This window comes from Trifolium pratense, linkage group LG5 (genome assembly GCF_020283565.1).
Source record: "Trifolium pratense cultivar HEN17-A07 linkage group LG5, ARS_RC_1.1, whole genome shotgun sequence".
NCBI classification, from domain to species: domain Eukaryota; kingdom Viridiplantae; phylum Streptophyta; class Magnoliopsida; order Fabales; family Fabaceae; genus Trifolium; species Trifolium pratense.
This window is the reverse complement of record NC_060063.1, coordinates 16764872-16777289: the sequence shown is the minus strand read 5'-3', so window position 1 is coordinate 16777289 and position 12418 is coordinate 16764872. Positions and strand designations below refer to the sequence as shown.

General features: G+C 43.1%; 2 protein-coding genes across 2 annotated transcripts; both read right to left on the bottom strand.

The window, feature by feature from the left end:
- Window positions 1-527: 527 nt before the first annotated feature.
- On the bottom strand, window positions 528-1622 carry LOC123886131. The gene is made up of 2 exons (XM_045935470.1): window positions 1296-1622; window positions 528-1178 (listed from the first exon to the last, which is right to left on the bottom strand). The coding sequence occupies exons 1-2, from the start codon at window positions 1620-1622 to the stop codon at window positions 528-530; spliced, it is 978 nt and encodes a 325-aa protein (XP_045791426.1).
- A 9777-nt stretch (window positions 1623-11399) lies between these two features.
- On the bottom strand, window positions 11400-12418 carry LOC123886130. The gene is made up of 2 exons (XM_045935469.1): window positions 11934-12418; window positions 11400-11700 (listed from the first exon to the last, which is right to left on the bottom strand). The coding sequence occupies exons 1-2, from the start codon at window positions 12416-12418 to the stop codon at window positions 11400-11402; spliced, it is 786 nt and encodes a 261-aa protein (XP_045791425.1).

Below are 12418 nucleotides of genomic sequence, written 5' to 3'. Positions count from 1 at the left end.
TTTGGTCATTTATCTTATTATTATTACCAAAGTGTTACAAATAAATAAGATAAATAATCAAAATGTTATAAATAAATAAGATAAAAGACAAAAGTGTTACAAAAAAATAAAGGATCAAAGTGTTACAAAAAAAATAAAGGACCCGCGCGGTGTAATTTTGTCTATTTTAAAAAATGACAAAGATACTCAAATAGTATATTTGTCTAGTGTATATTCATAAAATTAATCAAACAATATCACCCTTTTAAAAGAAAATATTTGTCACAAATTAATCAAGTGATAAGAGTTTGATTTTTGATTGCTCCTATGTATAAAAACAAATTCAATTGAAGGAGAAGAATTTACATCATACTATCTATAAATTCTCGGATAAACTATGAACGATTATATAGAAACTTCCTATAAAAATATGATTTGTCTAATTAGATTTATTTTTATAAGATAAGGAATATAAAAAAAACTAAAGACCGACTACAGAGGAACAAGCTCCCCTTAAATCTTTATCAAGAAGCAAATTAATACTAGGACTAATAACATCTAGCATCGGCACAAGTGTTTGCTTCACGATGAATGCGATTTATACGAATAATTGACCCTGAGAGGTTGGAGATGAAAAATTGAGGTATGACGATTCTGGATCTATTGATGACATGTATGGAATCTGTTTCAAGAATGACATTTGTAAGTTGCATCTCTCTCATTATCTGAAGACCAATGAGAATTCCTTTTAATTCTGCAAAGAGAGCATTTCTTGACCCAAGCATACACATGAAACCTTTAACAAAGTTTTCATTGTGATTTCTGATAATTCCTCCGCAAGCCGCTTGACCGTGTACATACCATCCGTCTGTATTTATTTTGAAAAACTCAGGAGGAGGCTTTGACCAATGCATGTATTTTCGGCACAGGTTTACAGATCGAGATGCAAGAGGGGACTTAATCTCTTTTTCAATCTGATAAGCTGTGTCTATGATTTTTAAAGTAAGATGTGTTGCAAGCTCTGTCTCTCTAGAAAATACTAGTTTATTGTGATCCTTCCAAAGAGACCAAACCGAAACACCAAAAGAAGTAGGCCAATCCGTGTTGCTAGCTCCAATATGTTTAGTAGTGATGTTCCATTCCAGCCAACCGTACAAGCCAAGACTGAAAAGCTTGGCCCAATTATCTTCTGTGATGAACTAGTTCCAGTAGTTTTGAGCGTCCTCACAATCTCGAAGCATATGCATTATGGTTTCCGGATAAGATTGACATTTGGGACATGTATCATCTGTTGTCATCTGGCGGTGTGCTCTGACTGCATTTGTCAGCAATGATCCATGGGCTAGCTTCCATAGAACAGCGCGAATCCTAGTCGGACCTCGCCAATGCCAAACCTGATCAAACAAAGGACTAACATTAGTATTATCATTATCATTACTACTAAGAAATTTATAAGCTGGGTTAATACTAAAATTTCCATCCGTGGACATATTCCAATTGGGAATATCACTACTTCTGACAATAGGTGGCTTCAATTTTGCAATCAAATTACAAATAGACTCTGGGAGACGAGTGGCCAACATATTCCAATTCTTATCCCCGTCTATCACATAACTAGATACAGAATACTCGATTTCACCCATAGGAATAAGGTTTGAGTATTGATCCTCCAAGACACCACAATTTGGTATTCAAATGTCCTTCCAGAAACGAGTTCCATGACCATCATTTATCACCCATATGATGTGAGGGTTGACATGCTCCCATGCTTTAACAATAGCTTTCCAAATGTTTGAAGAGTTACATCGAGCAATAATATTAGGGGTGGACAGGAAACTACAATTATATTTGGCTCTCATAACTTGAACCCAAAGCTTATCAGGATCCGCAACCATTTGCCAAGCTAATTTATGTTTATAAACTTGGTTCAAAATCCGGAGATTTCTAAAACCCATACCACCCTCCTCTTTGGGACGACAAATCTTTCTCCGCTTCATCACAAATTGAAGCGGGAATTTTTTTTTTTTGCGTGATGTTCTGGTAAAAAACAAGGGGGTTTGTGTTATTGATCAAATGGTGTGATTACACTCAGTTCAATCCCAACAACCCTGGGAGTTTTATAAGTCAGAATTCGTGCCTTTACAAATGAAAGTGAGGAGCTATTTATAGAGCTTCTAGTCTTCTTCTCCAAGCAAGGGCTCCTAAAAATCCGATCTTCAGCGCCTTTTCCGGTGGTGCAGCGTGAAAGTAGGAATAAAACCTTGGTCTCCAAGCCATGGCAGTTTCAAGGAGTTGGTTTCTTCATTCCCAAGTTAATCGCTAAGGCAGAGAAGGATGAAGATATTTTGTTATCGTACGTAAATCCATCTTATGGGCGGTATCCTTCATTGTCTACCTCGCCCAGGCCTTATATCGCCAAATGGACACCTAGAGTTTAATTGTTTTGGGCCTGTTTCCTTTCTCATATTAATTGGGCTAGTTTGATTTTGCCTTTAAGCCCATTGCCCAGTCCACAGCCCCCCAAGCATGAGAGCCGTAGGAATGAAATGCTTAAGTACAATTCGAATTTCCCTCCATAATTCTTGGCGCGAAGTTACATCCTCTCCCACTCCCTGGCGCACGTTCCTCTGTTCGTGTATAATCCTCCTCAACCGTCTCCCCACTAGCTATTGCCACGATGAGATTTCTTTGTCTATAAATGAAGCGTTCAATGCCCCGATTAACTCATTCCTTGTTGTTCGCTAACCTTTTAGACTTCTCTTCCACATTATGTCTCCCAAAAATCCTCCTTTTGAATGCGGTCAGTCTCCCGCCTCTCCGGTTATCAAGCGGCTCCGTCGCATGCTGACCATCAATACTGAAGACTTGATGGAAGATTTTGGCGAATTTTCTGAATTCGTCAAGGAGCTTAACGACTACTGCTGGAGGTTGACCAAAGAAGAGAAACGCTTTCTCGATAGTGTGCTTCGTCTGGAGAAGGAACTGAAGGATAGTGCATCCTTTGTGATCGCTGTGGAAAATGTGAAGGAGTGCCACGCCGAAGTCACTGAAGCTGTTGACAGCCAGATAGAGATTACGAAGGAGACTATGGGTGTGCAAGAGGAGATCTTGGGGATATGCTTCAATGAGGAGCGCAGAGTGGATGATCGTTTGGCGATGCTGAATAAGGAGATGAAGCCGCTGGTGAAGAGGAAAAGGGCTCTTCAAGGCGAGATTAGGGATGACATTGCTAAGTTGATTTCCCGGCGCCATTCTTTGGTGGACCTTCTGGACAAACAAAGCGAACTAAGGGAGGATCTGAAGCCTATTGACGAGAATATGGTGAAGGCGAAGAGGGTGAAACGGGCATTGGAGGAAATGCACCGTATCGCCGTTGCCGATGCTGGTGAATTGGGGGGTTCTACCATGCCCTGAAGCCTTTTGTTTGCTCATCTTTCCGTTTTGTGTTTTTCTTTCTAGTATTTGTAATTTGCTTTCGGATTTTGGGATCTTTGTTATTTTGCTTCTGTTTTCTTTGCTTCCGTTGTATTTCCTTTGTATGAATTTGAATATTTAAGCAATTTCCTTTCTTTCTATGTTGCTCTTCTGTTCCTTTTAGTACCGTCTCTTTTTGCGGTCTTTCATAACTAAAATGGGTCAAATTTTGACCTCTGGGAAACGTAAAAATGGCATTTTTCGAGATAGTCAAAACTTGGTGGTTGCAACCGTCCAAGCATTTGCTACTATCGTTAATAACGATGTTAAGCTAAACACTGACTATAAATATCGCCTGCTGAAAACTCGAATTTTTATCCTCTTGTTTTGAATCTTGATGATGGAAAATAATAATGCGAAAAAACCTGTTGCCAGAGATACTCCGCCTCAGCGGAGGAAGAAAAGAGTTGAGGTTTCAACCTCTAACTCCACTCGCTCCCGAAGGTCTAAGGATGTCAAAAAGGTGGAGGTTATCGTTCTTTCCTCGGATACCTCCGATTCTGGTAGTGGTGACGAGGATTACGTTTCGTTTCTGGAGACCTATGTTCCTCCTGAGCTTCGCGCTTCCTCGTCCAGTGAAGAAGAGGGGTCCCGGGTCACCGTGGAATCCAAGATGACTTTCCCTGAGCCTATGCAAAAGGATTCGGAGTCTGATTGATAGGATTTTAGGATTTCTCCATGTAGCCTTGGTTTCTCCTCGTTGTACTTTCCATTTTCTGCTAATAATAAAGATTTTCTTTCTTGCTTTGAGTAGAATGCGTTACTTTGTGTTTTGTCTTTGCTTTTATTTTATGTCCTGCCTCTCCTTGATTTTTGGCTTTTTTCACGTTGGGCGTTGTCCTGGCGTGGCCCTCCCTTTAAAGGCGTTATAGTTAGGCGTCTCGCCTATAGGCGTTGTATTTGAACATCTGACGATAAATCTTCTATGATTTACTCTTGGGATGTGCGCTTTGACACGTACTTGATCCGACGACCCGTATGACACTACTCGTTCGAACCTTATACCTTCGAATCGACGTTAGGACTAAGGTTTATAAATAGGGAGTTTTTGCTCTTTTCCTTCCTTCCATTCCTTTTGCAACTTCTAACCTAGTTCTGCCCACTTGTCTTGCTTTTCGTAACTTCGGTATAGCTTCATTTCTTCCTCTTCCAACTTCGGTGGGGCTTCTCAGTCGTTTTTGAAGACGTCCTTTTCTCTCGGCTTTGAAGTGTTACCCGTAAGGTATTTTATTTCGTACCTTTATTCTTTTTCTTGATTTAGTTTCGCTCAAAGGAGGAGAACCCTAATTCATAGGTTCAGAGAATGGTTATCCTGAGGGAGTTAGATGAGAATGAGGGGAGAATCTCGGCCTCTTCTCCTGGTTACTTTGAGTGGGCGCGACAAGTTCGCGCCCATTATACTAGGGCAAACGGCGTTCTTAATAGCCGGGGATTTTATTCGGAGTTGTGGGGTTTTGATGTTGGAAGCAGTAGCGATAGTGACAGTGATAGCGATAGTAGTAGCGGTAGTGATAGTGATTGTGTCATAATTTCCCCTTCCTCTTTCACAGGAAAGCGGAAAAACCCTTGCCGAGATTTGGTGGTTGCTGGCTATACTCCCGTCACCATGGAGGTTCCTTCAAAATACACTAGTGCGGAGATGGTGATGAGCTTTAGGAAAGCCGTCAGGCTTACAGAGTCCAGACATGAGGAGTCTATCATCACTGAGCCGGTCCGAGAAGATGAGTTTGTCTTTTTTAAGAACGGCACCCCGCCGGATTACTTTTATCTCTATACTGGCGTGATCCAACCTCTAAACCTCTGGCTTCCTTTTACTTCTTTCGAAGCGGAGATGTTGAGGGTTCTTAATGTCGCCCCCACTCAACTTCATCCTAACAGCTGGGCCTTCGTAAAAGCCTTCGAGGTGATGTGCCTAGGTTTTGAACTGGTACCCTCGATTGGTGTTTTCTTCTGTTTTTACCATATCAAAAACCTAAAACCCCAGACTATGGTTTCTCTTAGTAGTCAACCCAATCATCGCCTCATGAGTCTGTATGCCTCCAACTTCAAAGGCTTCAAGGACTCCTTCTTTAGGGTTCGCAGTAGCGACCAACTTCCTGATCTAATGTATGATGAGATAGGAGATCCCTTGTTCCCTTTTTACTGGACTGACAACCCTAGGCTTATAAAGGGAACCATCTTTGAAACTTTGAGTGACTTCGAGCAGGACATTGTCCACTTTCTTGATTCTTTTGCTCTTATGGACACTGCTGATATCCTTAGATGTGAGGGTAATAGCGAAGCTTTGACAGAGTATTTACGTAAGTGATGAACTTGGCATGTGTGCATATTTCTTTTTATTTTAATGTTGATCTTGCCTTATTACTAACCTGTGTTTTTCTGATTCCTTTATTTTTCAGAAAGAATGAGGACCATTTCGAATGAAGAAAGACTGGCGTTCTTGGCGAAAGCTCGTCAACAAAAAACCAATCCTGCTGCTGGCGTTGCCGATCCTCTGAGGCAGCTACAAGTGGAGGAGGCTGGAGTTAAAGAGGGACGGAGTAAGAGAAAGCATGACGGGCGCATCCCTGTTGAGATTCCAGGAAAGGCGGCTGCTAAAGAGGGTGTCGTCCCGCCACTTAAAAAACAAAAAACTGAGAAGACTATCCAACCAGCTGGAGATGCCGACAAAGGCAAAGGCGTAGCTTCTAGTTCTTCTCAGCCTCCCTCCCAAGACGCCGATGCCGATGCTCCTCTTACCTGGAGCTCTTTTGATCCCTTTGATTTCATTGAAAGGGGAGTGACTATGGTTGGCGATATGACTCGCTTCACCAACACTCCTACCGCAGATCTCAGGAAGAAAGCTTTGGAATACGAGGTGAAGGGCACTCTTCTCAATTACTTGCTGACAAATCGCCAAGAACAAGAGGTCCAAGAGGCGAAGCAGAAGGTGAAGACCGTTGATGACAACCTTGCTGACATTGAGAAGAGATATACTGAGACCAAGACTAAGTTGGAGGCAGATATTAAGAAGCTGAGGGATAGCCAGGAGAGCGAGGCTGAGAGGTTGAAGAAGGAATATGAGGATAAGCTGGCGAAGGTGAAGGAAAGTTATGCCGCCTCCGAGACCAAGCTGAAAGAGAATGCTGCTGCTCAAGATGAGGTGATTTCTAAGCTTTCTAAAGAGAAAGATGCAGCGGTGTTCTCCGTGGGGAGCTTGGGCGAAGAGAAGGAGAGGTTGGAGACTGACGTGAAGGAGCTTCAACTGTATGCTGCCAACCAGTATGAGGAAGGCTTCGCCTATGCCCTTGAGCAAGTCAAGCTTCTTTTCCCAGACCTCGACGCCAAGCGCTTAGCTGAAGCTGATGCGATGAACCAGATTATTGACGGAAAGCTTGTTCCCTATGTACCTCCCAGTGAATGATATGACTTTGTTTGTAATGATTTTTGTTCTCGCCCTTCTGTGGCTTTTTGTAACTATTTTGTATGCCCTGTTGTGGCTTTGAACAATTTGCCCCTTGGCTGGGTCCTTTATAAATTTCTTTATTTGCCTGATTTCTTCTCTTCATAACTTTATGGATTTGCATTACGTTGAGAGGTAACGCCTTTTGTCGTTCTCGCTTAGGAAACTTTATCCTTGCATCTGCGACATCTTCGATTTTCTATAATAATTGTAAATTGATACAAATAACTTTATACCTGTTGTTTTTTGGTGGTTGCAAATGATTTGGCGTTGTGATGAATCGCCTTGCTTTGGTTATGTATAAGCTTTTTCTGGTGGCGTCAATAATCTCGCCTTTCTTCACTGTATCTTTTTCTGACGTACCCAACTCGTAAGACTTACAGGTAACGCCAAGGCTTTGCAACCTTTTTATTTTTCTTTTTCTGACGTACCCAACTCGTAAGACTTACAGGTAACGCCAAGGCTTTGCAACCTTTTTATTTTTCTTTTTCTGACGTACCCAACTCGTAAGACTTACAGGTAACGCCAAGGCTTTTCAACCTTGTTTAATTTTTCTTTTTCCGACGTACCCAACTCGTAAGACTTACAGGTAACGCCAAGGCTTTTCAACCTTGTTTAATTTTTCTTTTTCCGACGTACCCAACTCGTAAGACTTACAGGTAACGCCGAGGCACTGTAACCCTTGTTTAATAATTTTTTTTCTGACGTACCCAACTCGTAAGACTTACAGGTAACGCCAAGGCACTGTAACCCTTGTTTAATAATTTTTTTTTCTTTTTTTTTTTTCTGACGTACCCAACTCGTGGGTGACGCCAAGGAACTGTAACCCTTGTTTAATAATTTTTTTTTTCTTTTTTTTTTTTCTGACGTACCCAACTCGTGGGTGACGCCAAGGAACTGTAACCCTTGTTTAATAATTTTTTTTTTCTTTTTTTTTTTTCTGACGTACCCAACTCGTGGGTGACGCCAAGGAACTGTAACCCTTGTTTAATAATTTTTTTTTTCTGACGTACCCAACTCGTAGGTGACGCCAAGGCACTGTAACCCTTGTTTTTGGTTCAGCGCTCACATCTGAGTTGATCTTTAAGTAAAGATTCAGAGCTCAAGTTTGAGATAACCATTTTTGTTGGTTCAGAGCCCGTAACTTAATCAGGTTGACCTTTATTTGGGATATGCTGGAAGATATAAACTACTAGAATTTTGAAATTCAATGAGCCTCGATAAAAACCCCCGTTAAAACAGGGGAAAAGAGTGTCTCATTGTTTTTTATTTATTTATGAAAACGGTTCTCATACATCATTTAAAAATATTGCTAAAAGAAGAGAATGGTTTTACTTATTCTTCCACCGATAAAGTGATGCTCCGTGATTAGCTATAGTAGAACTTTAGGTTTGCTACGTTCCACGTCCTTGGGAGGATTTTTCCTTCCATGGTCTCTAGGCGATATGCTCCTCCTTCGAAAGCTTCTTGCACCCGAAAGGGGCCTTCCCAGTTTGCTGCGAACTTTCCTCCTTTATCCTTTCCCATAGGTCTTTTCAGCACCAGGTCGCCTTCTTGAAAACTCCTTTGTTTGACTCTCGTATTATAACGCCTAGCGGCTCTTTGCTTTATGGCGAATTCCCTGAAATGCGCTCTTTCTCTTCTTTCCTCGATCATGTCTAGGTTCTCTTCCAGAGCTCTGTCGTTCTCTTCCTGCGTCGTGGTTTCTCTGCGCCAACTAGGAGGATTTATTTCCACCGGGATCATCGCGTCCGAACCATAGACCATTGTAAATGGCGCTTCACCTGTCGAGGATTGGGGAGTGGTGTGATACGACCAGAGGATGGGTGAGATGTGGGCTACCCAAGCTTCGCCTTTACTATCTAGCTTTCTTTTTAAGGCTCTTAGTATCACCTTATTTGCTGACTCTGCTTGTCCGTTAGCTTGTGGATGCTCCACTGATATAAAGGTGTTTTTGATTCCCTTGCTTCGACAGAATTCAACGACCTTTTCGCTAGCGAATTGTGTACCGTTGTCGGATACGATGTATTTGGGCAATCCAAATCTGCAGATGATTTTCTTCCAATAAAAGATTTTTACCTGTTCCGCCGAAATGCTGGATACCGGCTCTGCTTCAATCCATTTTGTAAAGTAGTCTACGGCGACGATGATCCATCGCGCTTGTTTATAGCCAACCGGAAATGGGCCAACGATATCTACACCCCACATGAAAAAGGGCCAAGGGGATAACACTGACTTCAGTGGCTCCCCCGGAACATGATGCAGGTTGGCGTGTCTTTGGCATTTGTCACAGTTTCTTACATACATGGCGGTATCATCATGTATATCTGGCCAATAAAATCCTGCTCTCAATATCTTTCCTGCTAATGCTCTTGAACCGATATGACTACCACATGATCCTTCGTGTACTTCATTCATGATGCGCTTGGCTTCTTCAGTACTGACGCATAAAAGGAGGGGGGACGCGAATCCTCTCTTATATAGCTTATCCCCTACCATTGAATACCATGCCGCCATTTTCCTCAATTTAAAAGCCTTTTCCCTTTCTTTCGGGAGCTCATCCTTTTGGAGGTACCGGATAATGGGCGATCTCCAGTCTTCTTCTTCTATTACCATCATTACCTCTTCCCCGTTGATGCTGGGAGTTTTTATGGTTTCTTGGATAACGGTTCTATGGCTTCCTGGTTTTTTGGTGCTCGCCAACTTTGACAATAGATCTGCTCTCATGTTTTGTTCGCGGGGAACGTAAACTAATTCGAACGAATCGAAATGCTTAGCTAGGTTTTGCACCTTCTCCACGTATTTGATTAACTGCGGCTCTTTCGTTTGAAACTTCCCTGATACTTGGTTGGTTACCAGCTGGGAATCACTCATGGCCTTTAGCTCTTTTACCTCCATATCGCTTGCCAACTTCATTCCTGCTATCAAAGCCTCGTATTCCGCTTGGTTGTTGCTAGCTTTGAAGGCGAAACGTAGTGATTGTTCTATCATCACGCCATCCGGTCCTTCCAGTACTATTCCGGCTCCACTTCCTCGCACATTGGAGGCCCCGTCAACTGAGAGTGTCCAAAACGCCGTTTTCTCTGTTGTTGGCGGAGTAGACATCTCCAATACAAAATCAGCTAGTCTTTGTGACTTAATGGCCCCTCTAGGTGAGAAGGTGATGTCAAATTCCGATAATTCCACGGACCACGCCACCATCCTTCCTGCCAAGTCTGGCTTTCGGAGGACGTTCTTGATAGGGTAATCTGTTTTAACCACTACCTGGTGGCTTTGAAAATACTGCCTTAACTTTCTGGCTGTGACAACTACCGCGAGAGATAACCTCTCTATTCTTTGATATCTTGTTTCTGCTCCCCTTAAGGTTCTACTTACAAAATATATAGGTTTTTCTTCGCCTTCTATTTCTTGAACTAGAGCTGAACTCAAAGCTCTATCCGAAACTGCGAGATATAGGTAAAGGGTGTTACCTGGTAATGGGCGTGTTAAGATGGGCGGTGATGCCAGGAACTCTTTTAGTTGTTTGAAGGCTTCTTCGCATTCTGGCGTCCAGGAAAACCTCTCATTTTTCCTCAGAGATGCGAAGAAGTGGAAACCCTTTTCTCCCGCACATGATAGGAATCTGGATAGTGCGGCTATTCTGCCTGTCAAGGTCTGTACTTCTTTCACGGATGTAGGGCTCCTCATGTCTATGATGGCTTGGCATTTTTCGGGGTTAGCCTCTATGCCTCTGCTGGTGAGCATAAACCCTAAGAATTTTCCGGCTTGTACCCCAAAAGAACACTTTGCTGGGTTTAGTCTCATGTTGTACTTTCTTACTGATCCCATGATGTCCAACAGATCATCATCATGGCGACTTCCCTCGGAAGTTTTTACTACCATGTCGTCGATATATACCTCTAAATTCTTCCCTATTTGCTCAGCAAAAACCCTGTCCATCAACCTTTGGTATGTTGCTCCCGCATTCTTCAGTCCAAAAGGCATGACGTTGTAAAAATAGTTGCAGGTATTCGACATAAAGGCTGTATGGCAGGCGTCTGAGGGGTTCATCTTTATTTGATTGTATCCGGAGTAGGCGTCCATAAAACTCAGCATCTTACACCCCGAGGCGCCATCAATTAACCTGTCTATGTTAGGTAGGGGATATGGATCTTTGGGACACGCCTTGTTTAAGTCTGTGAAGTCCACGCACATTCTCCACTTCCCGCTGGCCTTTTTCACCATGACGACATTTGCCAACCATGAGGGGTATTTTATTTCTTCGATGAATCCTGCTTCCTTTAGTTTCTCCACTTCCTCTGCTATAGCGACTCGTCTTTCTTCTCCCACCTTCCTTTTTCTTTGGGAAACTGGTTTTGTGCTGGGTGATATTGAGAGTTTATGTGTTATCACCCCTTCGTCAATCCCTGGCATATCTGAAGGTTTCCATGCGAATAGGTCAGCGTTATCCTTCAAGATTTTGATGATTCGTCTCCTCTCCTCGCTGGGCAACGCTGTTCCCAAGCTAGTTGTCTGGTGAGGGTAATCGCCAATTTGAACCTGCTCCAGGTCTTCTATAGGGCTTACCCTTCGATCTTGGAATTCCTCCCTTGGATCCATATCTGCGCTCTCTATCATGTTTATGCCGCCTGGAGTTGCGGCTTGTCTTCTTTCGAATTTCCCGCTTGCGCTGGAAGTTCGGTGTCGTATCTTTAAGCTGGACTCGTAGCACTTCTTGGCGAGAATCTGATCGCCCCTTACTGTTCCTACTCCCCCATTCTCGAGGGGGTATTTTATTGCTAGGTATAGAGTGGACATGGCCGCCCCTAACGCGTTAAAGGCGGGTCTTCCTATAATAATATTATAGGAGGTAAAAGGAGTTTTAACTACCAGATATCGCACTTTGATAGTTTTGGCATTGCTGCCTTCTCCAAACGTGGTAAGAAGGGAGGCGTAACCCATTACGTCCACTTGTTCGCCAGAGAACCCAACCAGGGTTCCGGAGTATGGTTGCAATTGCTCTTCTGCTAATTGCATGGCCTTGAAAGCTTCCCAGTACATAATGTCTGCTGAACTCCCCGAATCTATCAGTACTCTTTTTACATCACAGTTCAAAATTTGGACTTGTATCACTAAGGGATCATCGTCATGGGGTGCTACCTCCAAACCATCCTTTGCCGTGAATGCCAAATCCGGTACGTCTAATGGCTGAGGTTGACTTACGAGGTATATCTCCGAGATGGCTCGGCGTACATACCTTTTCCTTGCTGAGCTTGATTCGCCCCCGCCTGAGAATCCTCCCGCTATTGTATTCACGGAGATTCTCCCCTTGGGAGGCTCTCTGTTTGGCCCAGGAGGGTCTCGTGGCTCCTGCCGGGGAACTTTTGGCACGACAACCCGCCCTTGGGCGGCGTCGTCAATGAATTTTCGAAGGTGTCCGCTTTTTATTAGTTCTTCAATTAAATCCCTTAAGCGGAAGCATTTTTCTGTGGAGTGACCTCTACACCTGTGATACGCGCACCAGGCGTTATCGTCCAGCCCCAT

What these genes read in the sequence shown, in the direction of transcription:
- LOC123886131 (XM_045935470.1), bottom strand. Translation starts at nt 1,622, where the DNA reads ATGGGTGAAATCGAGTATTCTGTATCTAGTTATGTGATAGACGGGGAT. An exon ending in GATCATTGCTGACAAATGCA is followed by an intron (nt 1,179 to 1,295) that starts GTCAGAGCACAC and finishes TACTGGAACTAG; the next exon opens with TTCATCACAGAAGATAATTG.
- LOC123886130 (XM_045935469.1), bottom strand. Translation starts at nt 12,418, where the DNA reads ATGGGGCTGGACGATAACGCCTGGTGCGCGTATCACAGGTGTAGAGGT. An exon ending in GGGAGTTCAGCAGACATTAT is followed by an intron (nt 11,701 to 11,933) that starts GTACTGGGAAGC and finishes TTAACGCGTTAG; the next exon opens with GGGCGGCCATGTCCACTCTA.